This window comes from Giraffa tippelskirchi, chromosome 2, assembly GCF_054371585.1.
Source record: "Giraffa tippelskirchi isolate mGirTip1 chromosome 2, T2T-mGirTip1v1.2.pri, whole genome shotgun sequence".
Taxonomy (NCBI): domain Eukaryota; kingdom Metazoa; phylum Chordata; class Mammalia; order Artiodactyla; family Giraffidae; genus Giraffa; species Giraffa tippelskirchi.
The window spans coordinates 76,893,018-76,908,866 of NC_137276.1; the positions used below are offsets into that span (position 1 = coordinate 76,893,018).

The 15,849-nt window shown below is 36.0% G+C and overlaps 2 protein-coding genes across 17 annotated transcripts in view; one reads left to right on the forward strand and one right to left on the reverse strand.

Annotated features, from left to right (window-relative positions):
- The window catches only part of FAM13C (family with sequence similarity 13 member C), a 151,433-nt gene extending 144,074 nt beyond the window's left edge, over positions 1–7,359 (forward strand). For 8 of the 10 annotated variants that reach the window (XM_081569119.1, XM_081569123.1, XM_081569118.1 and 5 more), the window contains one exon: positions 7,115–7,359. The gene's annotated coding sequence lies outside the window, so the exon portion shown is untranslated. Of the gene's footprint in view, positions 1–1,568; positions 1,714–7,114 lie in introns of those variants that run through there. The other 2 variants (XM_081569120.1, XM_081569122.1) reach the window with 1 other exon arrangement.
- Positions 818–15,849, reverse strand: part of PHYHIPL (phytanoyl-CoA 2-hydroxylase interacting protein like) — a 103,964-nt gene continuing 88,932 nt past the window's right edge. For 6 of the 7 annotated variants that reach the window (XM_081569145.1, XM_081569151.1, XM_081569148.1 and 3 more), the window contains 4 exons: positions 13,472–13,668; positions 11,388–11,562; positions 7,480–7,597; positions 818–2,078 (listed from right to left, as the gene is read on the reverse strand). In XM_081569145.1, coding sequence (XP_081425271.1) covers positions 1,544–2,078; positions 7,480–7,597; positions 11,388–11,562; positions 13,472–13,668 — 1,025 coding nt within the window. In that variant the 3' untranslated portion in view covers positions 818–1,543. The remainder of the gene's footprint in view (positions 2,079–7,479; positions 7,598–11,387; positions 11,563–13,471; positions 13,669–15,849) is intronic. The other variant, XM_081569152.1, reaches the window with a different exon arrangement.

Consider the following 15,849-nt stretch of genomic DNA (forward strand, 5'->3'; position numbering starts at 1 on the left):
AATGTAATTTATTTGAAACTTCTAATAGATTTTTAAGTGATAAAAAATCTACTACCTTGTCCCTTAAGTCTGCTAGGCTTTCAGCACCCTAAAATATACTAGAATGTGTCACTGCTAATTTTTATTTCTATATAAAAATAGCACATTATTTTATCTGTTCCTTAAAATTTTACATTTCTGATTACCAAAGTTCATTCTGATAGCATGTACTTTGTGAATTATCTTTGTTTATAACTGACAGATGTTTATATTAAAATAAAATATTGTATTAAAATTTGAAAATAGGTATTTTGGATAGATGTGTCTGTAGCATATAATCTAATGTGATCATAGTTATAATAGCTAATCTTTTTGTTTACTATAAGATTATATAAACTATTTTTCCATTGGGAATATGTGTTTTTCTTAATGTTCCAAGGTCTATACTTTGTAAAGTCAAAAAATTTTCCCATGAACTATAGTTGTTCCTCATCTGTATAAAATGAAAGGTTTAGAAAATGTTTGCTATAACATCTTGGAAAAGAAGCCAGAATATTTTATTTGCATCATTAACTTCAGTGTATATTGTTATTTTGTATTAAACCACATTTATTATTTTGCTTTTGTAAAAATAAGTAAAAGGTCCACATTTTCTCTTGTACCAGCCACGTTTGTAGTTCTCTTTTCTGTAATGTTTAAGCACAATGGTGAACAAATTCACATTTTCATATAGCTTGGATGGGATTAATATTGACTATTTCTGAAGCAGATAGTTTCAGAGGCTTATTGTTTTCTCTATATTTACCTGATATTTTATAACCTTTATGAATCAGAATAATGTCCTTCACAAATTTGTTTAATTAAAGTTATGTACTTGTAACAGGACAGATACACAACTATTTGAGGTTTACAAACTACATCTTTGATAAGGGAAATGGTTTCGTGACATGTATACAATTGCTATTAAGATGTAACTCTCTATATTCTATAAGAAGATTGTAAATATTTTATACAACAATACAAATAAAATATTTTTCTATTATATTTATTATGTTGAAACACAGTAGTTGTTTCCTGTTAGCTAATATAAATAACATAAATAACACTGTCAAACAACAAGTTGGAAGTGCTGACAATTCTAGGCTTCAAGATTTAACTCATGCTGCAATTACACTTTTTCATGCGGTTTGGAGTTATCCCAATATTTGTTCAGTAGATTAAACTGAGAGCATATTTAAACACCATTTATAAGCCATTATTTTGTATTTTACTAAAGCAGTTTATATAATAGTTTGGTTATATTTGGCATAAAGGAAAAATAAAAACATTGCAGCATCTAGGCAAGAGAGTGTCAGAAACAGGATAGTTCATCTCTCAAAGTCGTGGGAAGGGTAGGGAATAGGAAACACTACAACAGCTCGGAAATCAGAAAAGTGGTGGTTCGCTTTTGGTGACAGTGGCATGTGCATGCTTCAGTGGAAAACATCTGGATGATGAAAATGGACAACAGAGGATCAGGGCTCCTACGGGAAGAAAGGGGGACTAAGAGTAAGAAAAGTGGGCATTAACGTCCAACACTAATATTACAGGTTTTGCAGCTGGGATCTTTCTTTGCATTTGCAGTAGATAAACTCATGAGCTGATGACCAGTGATTTCTGCCACGGTGCCTAGAGAAAGATCCACGGGGTCAGTGTAAATAACTTCTAAAATGACATCCTGGGCATGGTGGTAAACCAGCATCCCATCTTCTTCTCTGCAGGTCAGAAATTTATTATCCTGGGAATTTAGTTGAGGAAGGCGTTGCTTACAAAATTCATCTCCTGGTGATCCCACAGGAGCAATGACCAGAATCACATAATGATAAGCAGTGTACATACAGTAGAAGTCCCCAAAGTATAAGTTAGTATTGGGGTTAAAAAGTTTTTCTGCTGCAATCTCAAACCTGTATCTTCCATAAGGTGAATCCTGGGGTGGCTTCCCAGTATTGAATTCAGTGCTGCAGCTAAAGAAGATGCCTTCTAATTTTCCACTGATAGGAGAGCCATGGCTGCCACTGTTATCCTTGACAGAGGGCTGCATAGCATTCCCATGATGTTCTCTGCAGGAGAAAATAAACGGTCACTGCTTGGTACAGTGGTGGCAGAGCTACTAATGTATACAGTTGAATGGTAATAGACTACAAGTCAACTGTCTACTATTAAGAGCCTGGGTGCTCATTCATCCTACCATCAGATCAAGGAGAATGCATCTTTTGACATTACTTACAAAAGGCTAAATTCCAGCCGTGACCCTAAGGTAAGAATGCTCTGCTACAAACCTTGGAGGTCTTTTAACATGATAAATTTCCTGACAAAGAAAACAAAAGTGGAATGACAAATGTTATGGCTGAAATCACATCCACTATAAGCCTACTGGGTTTTAGAAGTGATCTGGGGAAGAGAAAACTAGACTGACAATGCTGGTTAAACATGCTGAATGTTTCTTCAAAGTATGCCAGAATTTAGCTCTAAAGTGAGCGTTGTCCATGTACATCAGTACAAAAGCATCTTGTTTTATTTTTTTGCTTCAGTTTTTTAACCCAGGCCCAGTTTACTACTCAGGTCATCTTGCTTGCATTTTGCTTAGAATAGAGCTGGCTGTCTCCCTCTACCACACTCTCAGCTCTTTTCTCTACACTCCTCACCTCCCACTGGGCTGGGCCTCTGTCATCCAGTTCTTCCTGCTCCTTGGTCCCTTGCATTCAGTTATACCAATGAGAGAGACAGTAAGAGGCATGGAAAGATAGCCCATAGTCTTAGACTAGAAGAATTAATATTATTAAAATGTCCATATTACCCAAAGCAGTCTACATTTAATTGGATCCCTATCAAATTAATGTGATCCCTATCAAATTACCCATGAAAATTTTCACAGAACTAGAACAAGTAATCCTAAAATTTATATGGAACCACAAAAAATTCAGAATTGCTGTGGCAATCCCAAGGAAAAAGAACTAACCCAGAGGCATAAGCCTCCCATGCTTCAGACAATACTGCAAAGCTACAGTAAGCAAAATATTATGATAACAGCACAAAAAACAGACATGTAGATCTATGGAACAGAACAGAGTCCAGGAAAAAACCCCATACACCTACAGTCAATTAATCTTTGATGGAGGAGGCAAGGGTATACAATGGAGAAAACAGTTTCTTCGGCAAGTGGTGTTGGGAGAGCTGGACAACTACATGTAAAAGAATGAAGTTAGAACACTCCCTCACACCATACACAAAAATAAAGGCAAAATGGCTTAAAAACTTAAATATAAGAGAACAGCACAAAACTCCGAGAACATAGGCAAAGCAATCTCTGACATAAATTGTACCAATGTTTTCTTATGTCAGTCTCCCAAGGCAATAGAAATAAAAGCAAAAAATAAACAAACGGGACTTAATCATACTTAAAAGCTTTTGCACAGGAAACCAAAAACAAAATGAAAAAGCCAGAAAGAAAAACACCAATACAGTATACTAACACATATATATGGTATTTAGTTAATCGGTAAAGATAACCCTGTATGCGAGACATCAAAAAAGACACAGATAAATAGAACAGTATTATGGACCCTATGGGAGAGGGCGAGGGTGGGATGATATGGGAGAATGGCATGGAAGCATGTAAATTATCATATGTGAAACGAATCGCCAGTCCAGGTTCAATGCATGATACAGGGTGCTTGGGGCTGGTGCACCGGGATGACCCAGAGGGATGGGATGGGGAGGGAGGTGGGAGGGGGGTTCTGGAAGGGGAAAACATGTACACCCATGGTGGATTCATGTCAATGTATGACAAAACAAATATAATATTGTAAAGTTAAAAAATAGATAAATAAACTAATTAAAAAAAAAAGCCTACAGACTGGGAGAAAATAATTTGTAAACGATGTGATTGACAAGGGGTTAATTTACAAAATAAACAGTGCATATAACTCAATAACAAAAAACAAACCACCCAATTAAAACACGGGCTGAATACCTAAACAGACATTTCTCCAAAGACGACATGGCCAACAGGCACATAAAAAGATGCTCAACGTTGCTAGTTATTAGAGAAATGCAAATCAAAACTACAAAGAGGTACCACTCTCACACTGGTGAGAATGGCCATCATTAAAATGTCTACAAATAATAAATTCTGGAGCTGATGTGGAGAGAAGGGAGCCCTCCCACACTGCTAGTGTGACTGTAAATTGGTGCAGCCACTGTGGAAAACAGTATGGAGGTTCCTTAAAAATCTAAAAATAGAGTTACCATATGATCCAGAAATTCCATTCCTAGGCATATCTCTGGAAAAGATTAAAATTCAAAAAGATACAGGCTCCCCAATGTTTACAGTAGCACTATTCACAATAGTCAAGAGATAGAAGCTACCTAAATGCACATTGACAGATAACTACTACTCAGTCTTAAAAAAGAATGCCATTTGCAGCAACATCGATGGACCTAGAGATTACCATACTAAGTGAAGAAAGTCTGAAAGAGAAAGTCAAATACCACATGATATTACTGCTTCCTATGTGGCCTTCACTGGCACTGCAGGGGCTAACCTTATCATCATCTCTTGGCTATGATGAAAAGTCCTGGTTTCCACTGGGCCTCCTCTGACACCACCCCAGTGGGAAGGCTGACAGGCATCTCATTGCCACTGGTGTGGGTTGTAAACACTGGCTCCCCATTAGCCTTCTCTGATGCCACCACAAGAGGTAGAGGAGGAGGGGAGGGTGGTTCCTAACAGTTGGAAGATGCAAGTCTAGGTTTCCTACCTGGTGGTGGCTGGTGGTGTGGAAAAAAAAGATCTTTTTCCGTGGTGTTTAGCTGGAGTAAGGGCAGTTATTGTCTAAAAACTTTTCCTTCAAGGTTGTCTCTTTCCTATTCATTTGGGTAAACACAGAAGACTTTTGGGGCAGATATTTTTTTGTCTGTGCCCACTGATGTTTGTGAGCTGATGACTACCATCTAGTCCAGAACAAGAGCTAAACAGAAAATCCATCACTGTGCTGTCCTTCGGGTCCCAAGGTCCCTAACTGCTTGATCTTCTTTCCACCTTTCAGATTCTTCTCATGTTTGCTTTATATATAACACTCCTGATTTTTAATTGTATGTAGTAGGAGGAACAGCTCTACTCTATCTTGTCCTGAATCAAAAATTCTTACCCCATTACATTCTCATGAACAAAACCCAATTATAAATATGACATACATCCTGCATAAATCTACGAGTGCAATTATATGAAGTAGTAACAGCAAAAAACAGATAAACAGGAACTTAGGCTAGGAGAAATGTCTTACTATCGATGACAGACATCAACTCTGAGAATATACTATCTACCGCCAAACACTAACGGAAATCCCACACATGTCTACCCGTATCAGTGGGTCCCTGGAGAGAAACCTTTAAGATACAAAAGGACAAGTATTTTAAGGACAAGTAAGCCACCTAGGGAACTTGAAGGATGAAGAACAAAAGTGGTATTTTGATCTGGGGTAACATAAAGCAGTACTCATTTAGGAATTCATTTCTAGAGGGAGAGATCAAAATGAGTTCATTCCATGTGGACTGATGCAGAATTTATCTAGGGATTTTTCATAATTCATAATGATTTGGAAAGTGTGTCAGGTAAGTGAAAGGTTCCTTTCTAGTCAAGCACTGTGAATAACAAGATGACATTTTAAATGAATTCTGATAAAGTGTGCCCTGATTAGAATGCGTTACATAAAAAGAAAATCAAGATCCATTGATGTTAATGTGGTTTCAGTTAATAAAACTTTTAAAAAAAGCAGTGTTGAAAAACTGTACTCATGCCTTGGCAAATATATTTTATGAGTACATACTGAAGTATATGTATATAAAATGTATCAAATTTAACTTACATGGATTTTACGACTATTATGTAAAGTCCAACAAAGGTAAATTTCCCTGTTAGTAAATACACCTTTTATACTAGTATATTGGAATCAATCATACAATATATACAACAATTTTCTTTCTTTCTTTATCTTTTTTCTTCCTGGAAGAACTTTTGAAAACAGATAGTGCAAATTCTAGAGTATCTAAGGACCTGAAAACAGGCCAAAGGACAGAGAAAAATCAGAGAAACAGTGACCTCCAGTGGCCACCTAAGATTGACACTGGCAGCCCTCCAGGGCTAAGGCTAGTACCAAAGGTGTATTTATTTATTCCATTGCTGTATTTATTATGAAAGAAAATAGCAACAGTGGATCTTTTTTATTTCTAATTTTATGCTTAACAAATATAAAGGAATACTTTTCTTGTTAAGTCATATGTGGTTATTCCCATACAACAACTGAAAAGTATAATAATTTGTATTCTATCTCTCAGTTCATATTCTCTAAATTATGTGAATAGCATTTTCCATGAATTATATAGACTCAAGGGTAAATAATTTACCAGAAAGAGAATTATAGACTAAACTCTGTATTTATAGGGTATTCAAACATAAGGCAGGAATTGTTTTCATGATCAAAATATATGATATTGCGAAGTACTTATTTTGAAGAACATGCATGCCTAAATTCACCTCTCTCTCTTTGATTCCCTTTGCATTTTCCACAGCTTGGAGCTTATTTAGATTTGGAACCATCACCTCGATTTAAGAAAAACTAGAAAGTTATGAAACAAAACAACAAAACTTCCTAAATTTTTTTCAGATACAATCCCATCAAGAATTTAAAAAGTGAGAGCAAGGCTTTTAAAATGACAAATTATAGGGATTACTGTGTAGAAGTTTTAGAACCTGTACAGCACTGTCAACCTAAAGGCTTCAGTCTCACTTAAAAACACGCATCTGCCCATTTACTCTCTTGAAATTCTCTTCTACAAATATGAAAGGGCTGTAAGTATTAAAACTACTTGTGACATGGAATTCTTTTGAATTCTGGGAAACTTGTTTTCAGGGACAAACACAGGATAACTTAAAAGTACTACTGAACACTAGAATTCAAAAGTAAGTAAGATTTCCCTCATGAATAATTAACACAGTATAATAGCGGAGAGATTTCTATGTTGGCAGAAGCCTGACAGTCCCACCTAATTCACCATATCTCATGAAACAGTCACCCTTTTATTCTCTCATTTTCAGGAGAAAATTCGTTAGTTGGTATGAGACAGAAGGCACTGAGTTACTGGGAATCAGAGGAGTCCGTGACATGCTCATCAACCTTAACCTTGGCGGCCTAAGGTCTTCCACCCAAACAGATTGGAGTTGGTATTACAAGTGATCATAGAAAGGAATCTAAGTGAGGTGGAAAAAAAAAAAAAATCCCATGTTCTGATTTTTTTTCTTTTACTTAATTATTCTGGGAAATAAAAGTCAGTATAATTAAATATTTTGAGAAGAAAACTAAAATTGCTATTTCACAGAAGCAGACTCAAGGGAAACCTGAGCCTAGAATTTGGAATGGCACTTAGTAAAGCAAATCAGTATATATCTTTTTCGATTCTTACCGAATATAGTCAAAATATTCTTTGTGCTGGTTACGATAAAAAACAGAAAATTTGAGCATCCGTCCTGCAATCACTTCGGCCTTCTCCAACAGTTGTGTTAGATGAACTTTTGAATAGTCTGAACATAACAAAAAAGTTTGTTATTAAAAATACACTATCAAAAGTATCAGCCACATGCTTAATAATTTGTAGATTATTCAAATTCTCTTTTGGGAAACTCAGTGAATAAGAAACTGTGCTTGAAAAAAAACATTCACTATCTTTGTGGCACATTTTTTCTACAAAAATATTTTTGTTATAGTTTATGGTTGTTTTTAAGAATACCCTTGCATTTTTTTTCACTCACTGAAATTAAAGATCCTGAAACCAAAGTGTTAAATAAGGAACACGGATTCGAGTAATGTCAATCAGCACCACACTAGCCTTTCTTCTATCAACTGCTGAATCAAATAAAAGAAGCTTGTAACCTGAAAGCAACAGCAAATAGAATTTAAAGGAGTAATAATAATAATGGTCATCTAATTTACTCCCTAAATCTATGAGGCTGGGAAGACAGATTAAATATAACCATTTTATTGATGCAGAGATTGAGGCTTGCCACAGTTTAATGGTTTGTCAAATGTCCATAAAGCTAGTAACTTAGAGACTAGGTCTCTGGCTACTATTTGGTAGTTTTTGAGTACACAAGAGCTTGTGATAATATAAAGCATCTCTCACAGTAAGCTAATCTCTTCACCAGCGTTTTGTTTTGAAAACTGAGGATTGTTGCCAAACTCCTGTTCTAGAATCTAAGCAAAAATTTTTGTCTATAAAGATTTCAAGACTTTCCAAACGAAAGCTGCTGCTGCTGCTAAGTTGCTTCAGTCGTGTCCGACTCTGTGCGGCCCCACAGACAGCAGCCCACCAGGCTCCCCCGTCCCTGGGGTTCTCCAGGCAAGAACACTGGAGTGGGTTGCCATTTCCTTCTCCAGTGCATGAAAGTGAAAAGTGAAAGTGAAGTCACTCAGTCGTGTCCGACTCTTAGCGACCCCATGGACTGCAGCCTACCAGGCTCCTCCATCCATGGGATTTTCCAGGCAAGAGTACTGGAGTGGGGTGCCATTGCCTTCTCTGCCAAACGAAAGCAACCTAGTTGAACTACTCATGGCAGCATAGTTTGTTTACTCACTGCTTCACTGGCTCAACGAACATTTATTTAGATTAGGAAATGTGATGTACTGTGCAATATTAAACGATCAATTGAAAAGATAAAAAAAATTCCTCTTCCTCTCAAAGAATTCAGTCTAAGGGAAGAGGTAATATATAGACAACTGTGACTTATTATGGGGTTTTATCTATGTCACCGATTAAACTAGATTGGTCAGTGGCATTCTGTTTTATTTCCAATACTTTGCACAATGCATAGCATACAATATATGCTCAGTAAATTTTGAGTGAATTAGATGTCTAGGTTAAAAGACAATGTATCAGATAGCTTTCTAAGATTTACAGAGTAAAGGTGATTGATAAAGCTTAGGTGAAACAGGCTCTGAATTATTTTAATAAACTGAAACAACAAGCTTTGAAAAAAAAATCTTAGATTTTACTCATGGAAACAAAATGATTTATAGAAAAATATTGTGGCACATTTAAAATAAGCTGGCATTTTCCTTATTATTTACCCCTAAAACTTCCTTAGAATAATTAGGGGATATACTTGAATAAAAGAGCAACAGATCAATCACTCTAAAGGAAAGAAAGAAAACCAAAGGTATTTCTTTATATACCTAGAAATAAAACATGTACTCATGTAGGCATATAGATTATAGAATGGAGTATCTAGACAGATATTTCTGAACTGAAAATGCCAAAGGTCTTCCTGAAGCTAAAGTAGAAATATTATCTCACTTTTCCCTAATGTCAAATGGGGTTTTAGGAGGTACATTATAGCTTCTTAAAAAATGAATACTACGATGCTGTTTGGTACAATTCTATGGAAAATAGCATGTATTAAAACAATGTCAAAAGATACTGTGTCTTTTACTGTGTCTACCTCCCTGGTAGGATGCAATAAGGGCAAATGGAAAGATGTGTAAAAAGAGTAAGCATGAGGTGGATTCAAAGGAGGAATTTTAATTCAGGAGAAAAGTTGAGGGGATATAGTAATTCTAATGTGACACATAAAATACAGGTAAAATGAGAATTCTTTACACACCATTAATACAATGTTGAAATCTTTAGCAATTTAATTATTGACTACTGGACTATGATGTATACCATATTTCATCTATTCTAAAATATATTTTTCCCACGTTGCAGCATCTCTGACATGAGTCTAATATATAAGAAAACACTGTTTCACAGTTTAATTTTTTCTTAGCGATACATAAAGTGGTGGATCTTACAATCTATGACATCTTAGGAAGAAATATAGTACCAGAGGGATACTATTTTGTTTGCTCTCATACACTGAGATCCTTAGCAACTTCCTCATGCTGCTAAGTCACTTCAGTCGTGTCCGACTCTGTGCAACCCCATAGATGGCAGCCCACCAGGCTCCGCCATCCCTGGGATTCTCCAGGCAAGGACACTGGAGTGGGTTGCCATTTCCTTCTCCAATGCGTGAAAGTGAAAAGTGAAAGTGAAGTCGCTCAGTCCTGTCCGACTCTTTGCGACCCCATGGACTGCAGCCTACTAGGCTCCTCCGTCCATGGGATTTTCCAGGCAAGAGTACTGGAGTGGGTTGCCAATGCCTTCTCCGCAACTTCCTCATAGAACAAACAAAAAAGGTTGCAGATAAAATCACAAAAATTAAGAATTAAAACTTCATCCATTCTACATATCCACGTGGGAAATTTTATACTGAGTTTGAAATTAAGAAAAAAACAGAAGATATTGAGATAAAGCAGTAGCTAAGCACGTCCTGAGTCTGAAATAAATCTACTGTGAGGCTATGGGGAAAAAATAGCTGATTTATCTGAAGGATGCCTCAGCTGGGGTAGTTGCTAAGCAACCTGCAATAGGTGAGGCAAATGTCTAAGACTTTTCCTACAAGCTCCTTTGTGTGGAAACAAACATTTAGCCTCTTTCTACAGTTTTAGAGAGGAAACAATCACCTTGTCAAAGAGGAAAGAAAGCCCTCTTCCAAGAGACAGAGAGGATGGATGACAGATGTATTCAGGTAGCTCTGTGTCTTTGTGTCCCTTCACCATCTATTTAAGTGCTCAATAAATATTTGTTTCTTGACTGAATGAATAAACAAGTATATAAATGCATGATATGAATGGTTATGGTAACCTTTTCAACCTGGTGGGCTATTAAGGTACAGTTCAAGATCAAGGGGGATGGGCTTTCTACATTAGACACCCCAATGCCAAATGGCTATGAGGTACTTTCATGAAGCAAAGACACACACACACACACACACACACGGCATGAGTTTAGAAAGACATTATCAGCATTCAAGTGAAAAATCCAATAACATTTCTGTTAAGTAAAGTCATTGTGATCTGCCTTCATTTCCTTAAATTAGAGAATGATGTTTCTGGCTTCCTTCTTTCAAGACTGTGAAAATAAGAAATTTAAAAAAAGGAAGAAAAAAGATCTCTCTCTCTCTTTCAAAATGAATCTCAAAATATGCTGAATGTATTTTCATACTGCATCAATTTTTATTTGTAAAGCCTTTACTTTGAAAAATCAAACTGTGCATGTAGCACAGAAGTAATTTAATGCCATTACCCAGTTTTTGCTGAGAACCTCCACTCTCTCTAATCAGTTTGTTCTATCACACAGTGCTACTGGCAATGTAAAAATGACCAATGCAATACATATCGCTTAATAATTACAAAAATATATTTTCTATAATTAGCTTTCCAGGAACTATTAAATAAGGTTCCGCCCCACCCCAGATTTGTACCCAGTTCTCTTACCTGCTGTGCAGAATTCTATAATTTCACTCCATTCAGACACAACATAATCACCATCAACTTGTTTTGAGGCAGTCTGCACTGCTACTGTATACTCAGTTCTTGGGCTCAAAAACCAGTGCCCACGGACAGTCATCGGCAAGGGAACAGCTTTTGCCACCAGTTTTGTTGGAACATCCTAAGAAAGGAAAGGAGGAAGAGAGGGATGGGTGGGTGGAGGAAGATGAATTAATGTAGCAGCGTAACTTGAGTCATTGTAAACAATGTGGAAGAACTTATTAAATTCCTGGCTAATGATAGAAGTTTCTTCTTTAAAGATATTTAGCAATTACTATCTTCAAATCTCTTATTCAGATGTAAAAAATAAGGCCCATTTGATCAAGAAACATGCAAAGATCACACAGCTAGCTAATGGCATAAATGTACATGGACTCATCTTCTTGATTTCTAGTATAATGTTCTTCTCTGTACAATCCTTAATATGCTCCTTAAAGTGCAATATTCTAATATTTAAAAATATTATATTTATTTAATATATTGCTGCTGTTGTTCAGTCAGAGAAGCCCATTATTAAATATTTTATATGTGAAGGGACAGAATATTTTTAAATAAATGATTGCTTCACATACAAATGTGGCAACATTTGTTTTACTTGTATTCAAGTATGGAGCCTATGTGTCACAGAAAGTCTAGGTATTTTAAAACAATGATTAATAAGGTAACTAAACCTGCTAGTTCATATTCACTGTATTTTCAAAGATATGGTATTCTAAGTGTGGAATGAAGAAAGGGGGTCAAATCTTGACCCCTCACCATTTAATGCAAAACATTTCAAAACTAATTCAAAGAAGCCAGTGTCACCAAAGAGAATATCCAACACTAGAAAGATTAAAATTGGAACATAGTAAAATACTGTTTTATCAATCCTGTCCTATCACATTTAAGCCTCACTCACCATTAGTATGTATAGTTTTACTATACATATATAGTAAAATGTGTAAGTTTTAGACAAGAATTCTTCCAAAAGATTTATCAAATTAAAATTTAGTTATAAAATATTTAAATAAGATCAGTTTTCATATCAGTGAAAACACTGAAAACGTAAGAAAGAATTTTTAAGTCAGAACTATTTATCCTCTCTGGAGCTACTTTTGGAGAGAGAGATGTATCAGTTAAGATAGTGATAAGCAAACAACTAAGAGCATAAATATCAGAGAATTTTTATTTTCATGTCAATGTATGGCAAAAACCACTACAATATTGTAAAGTAATTAGCCCCCAACTAAAATAAATAAATTTATTAAAAAATAATTTAAAAAAATATCAGAGAATTTTTACAAGTCTAAAACACCTAAAGGCGATTTTTACTCTCAAACAATAAAATAAGTTGACTACATAAAGCAATTTTCAGCCCTTAAGTATTTTGACAAATATTCTAAAGCTTATAAGCTGCCACTGATATTCTCCTTTTGGAAGTTATTTATAGGGAAAAATGTGTGCTTCAGTGGAAAACTAAGAACCATCTACAGCACACTCTTCGGGATGTCTTCTTCTGATTTTGCGGAATATATTCTACAACTCTATAATTTGTAGACATGCGATACCGATTCCGTTATGCTTGTCTAAACACATGCCAGTGAATTTTGTCCCCTGGAAGTACTCCCTCTACTCCCTCTACTCCTGCCCTTGTTCTTCCCCAACACCACATGGGTTTTGCCTCCACTGTACATTTATTTCAATATCCTGGTCCTTAAAATGTCTTTTCTGGACCATCCTTTGAATTGGCTCTATTAAAAACTTCATCAGTTACCTCATTAGAGTGTTAAATAAAATCTTTAACACATGTTCATTTTTGTGTCTGTATGAGAGTTAAGATTTCACCTTTTCTGGGAGAAAAAAATGTATTTTACCCATATATGTGTCATTCCCTTAAAAAATTTCTTTGAAGTATACAGCTTTTAAATAACATAATTTTCATTTTCAATGTCAAGTATAAATAATCAGTGCAACATTATTCCTTTTTTCAAAATGGCATAATTAGAAAGTTTTAAGATACAAATGAATATAAGGATGTGTTAGCATTTTACCTTGTGTTTAAATTTATTGGAGTTCTTGTTCTCTTTCTTATTGAGGTCAATGAAATAGTGTGTAATACGGTCCTTTGATTTTGAGTCCATTTCCCATGAAATCTTGAATGAGTCACAGGTAATGTTGCTTATTTTGATGTTATGTGGTACAGGAAGTTCTTCCATCTCTGCTATGCCACTGTCTTGTGATTTGTTCCCTGCAAGAAAACAATGCACAGATAGTTTCTGACTAGTGAACTTTTCCTAGTTTGTAAGGCCATTAGCTACCTGTTTGTGAACTCATCTAATTACTAAATTTGAGATTTCATTTTGTTCATGAAGTAATTTGAATGTTAAGATGAAAGTGAGAGAGGAGAGTGAAAAAGTTGGCTTAAAGCTCAACATTCAAGAAACTAAGATCATGACATCTGGTCCCATCACTTCATGGCAAATAGAAGGGGAAACAGTGGAAACAGTGTCAGACTTTATATTTTTGGGCTCCAAAATCACTGCAGATGGTGATTGCAACCATGAAATTAAAAGACACTTACTACTTGGAAGGAAAGTTATGACCAACCTAGACAGCATATTAAAAAGCAGAGACATTACTTTGCCAACAAAGGTCCGTCTAGTCAAGGCTATGGTTTTTCCAGTGGTCATGTATGGATGTGAGAGCTGGACTATAAAGAAAGCTGAGCGCCAAAGAATTGATGCTTTTGAACTGAGGTGTTGGAGAAGACTCTTGAGAGTCCCTTGGACTGCAAGGAGATCCAATCAGTCCATCCTAAAGGAGATCAGCCCTGGGTGTTCATTGGAAGGACTGATGTTGAAGCTAAAACTCCAATACTTTGGCCACCTCATGCGAAGAGTTGACTCATTGGAAAAGACCCTGATGCTGGGAAGAATTGGGGGCAGGAGGAGAAGGGGATGACAGAGGATGAGATGGCTGGATGGCATCACTGACTCGATGGACATGGGTTTGGGTGGACTCCGGGAGTTGGTGATGGACAGGGAGGCCTGGTGTGCTGCGATTCATGGAGTCGCAATGAATCGGACATGACTGAGCGACTGAACTGAACTGAACTGAATGATAGTAACACTATCATTACATGATCACATTACCAACTAAAAACAGAAATGAATTAGTCCTTATCACCTCTACATTTTCAGTCTTCTTTACCAGTTTCTGCTTTCACAGAAATAAAAGCAAGAACGCTGTTGATACACCTCTCTAACCTATGAAAGATTAGCCTTACATGGTAGATTCTGTCTGAAAAGCCCCAAGGGACCATTTTTCTTACATGACCAATCGATTCTGCTCTAAAGTAATCCTAGATGTTTCTAAGCTAAATGAAATCAGAAATGTTGATAATGATATGAAAGAGTCCAGTCAAATAAAGGGAAAATTTCTTTTAAAAAATCTGTGAGGTGTCAGTGACAGTCTATAAAAATTGTTCCTTTTGGAAATTTACATAGAGAAATAGCATGTAATGTTTATGTTATATTTACAAATAATATAAAAAACCATTTTTAAAACGGTTACTGTGAAAGGATTACTCTAGGAATCGTTTTACCTGTTGTAGCCATGCTTATTGATATCATTAAAATCTTGAAGAACTCATCTGACATCTGGTTACTTTATAGACTATGTCCTACATTTCCAATTAGAGAAAATTCTATCACTTTGGCCAATATTATAGAGCAGAATATGATGGATGACAGGACAAAAAGAGAATATATAGAGTTGACAAGTTTGTTTCATATGCAAGAAAGACATATCGAATGAAATTTTATTCCACTTCTCCTTCCTGTGTTCCTTTTCCCCTAAGACAATGTAAAATTCAATGCCCCAGAAAAGAAAAAAATATATAATTGTTATTCACATTATAAAAGTCATACCTACCAAAAAATAAATAAATAAATAAAAGTCATAGATCATAAATCAGCTATCTAACTTTTCTTTAACATAATAGCAAATCTCGATCAACAAAAACTGAAAGGAACAACAGTGAATGTCACTTTGTAACAACACCTTCCACTTTCAGATTAGTTTGTGTTCTTTACTCCCACAAGGGGTTCTCAGCTGGCTCAGTGGTAAAGAATCCACCTGCCAATGCAGGAGATGCAGGTTCAAACCCTGGGTCAGGAAGATCCCTTGGAGTAGGAAATGGCAACCCACTCCTATATTCTTTCCTGGGAAATGGCATGGACAGAGGAGCCTGGCAGGCTACAGTCCATGGGGTCGCAAAGAGTCGAACACAACTGAGCACGCATGCACATCACCCCCCACACACACTCTCTCAATTATTGCTGTAAGACTTTTGATAATTTGCAGTCTTATTAAATCATTCATCCATTTGTCTCACCCCAAGCTGTGTTGTGGCCAGAGCAACCTGATG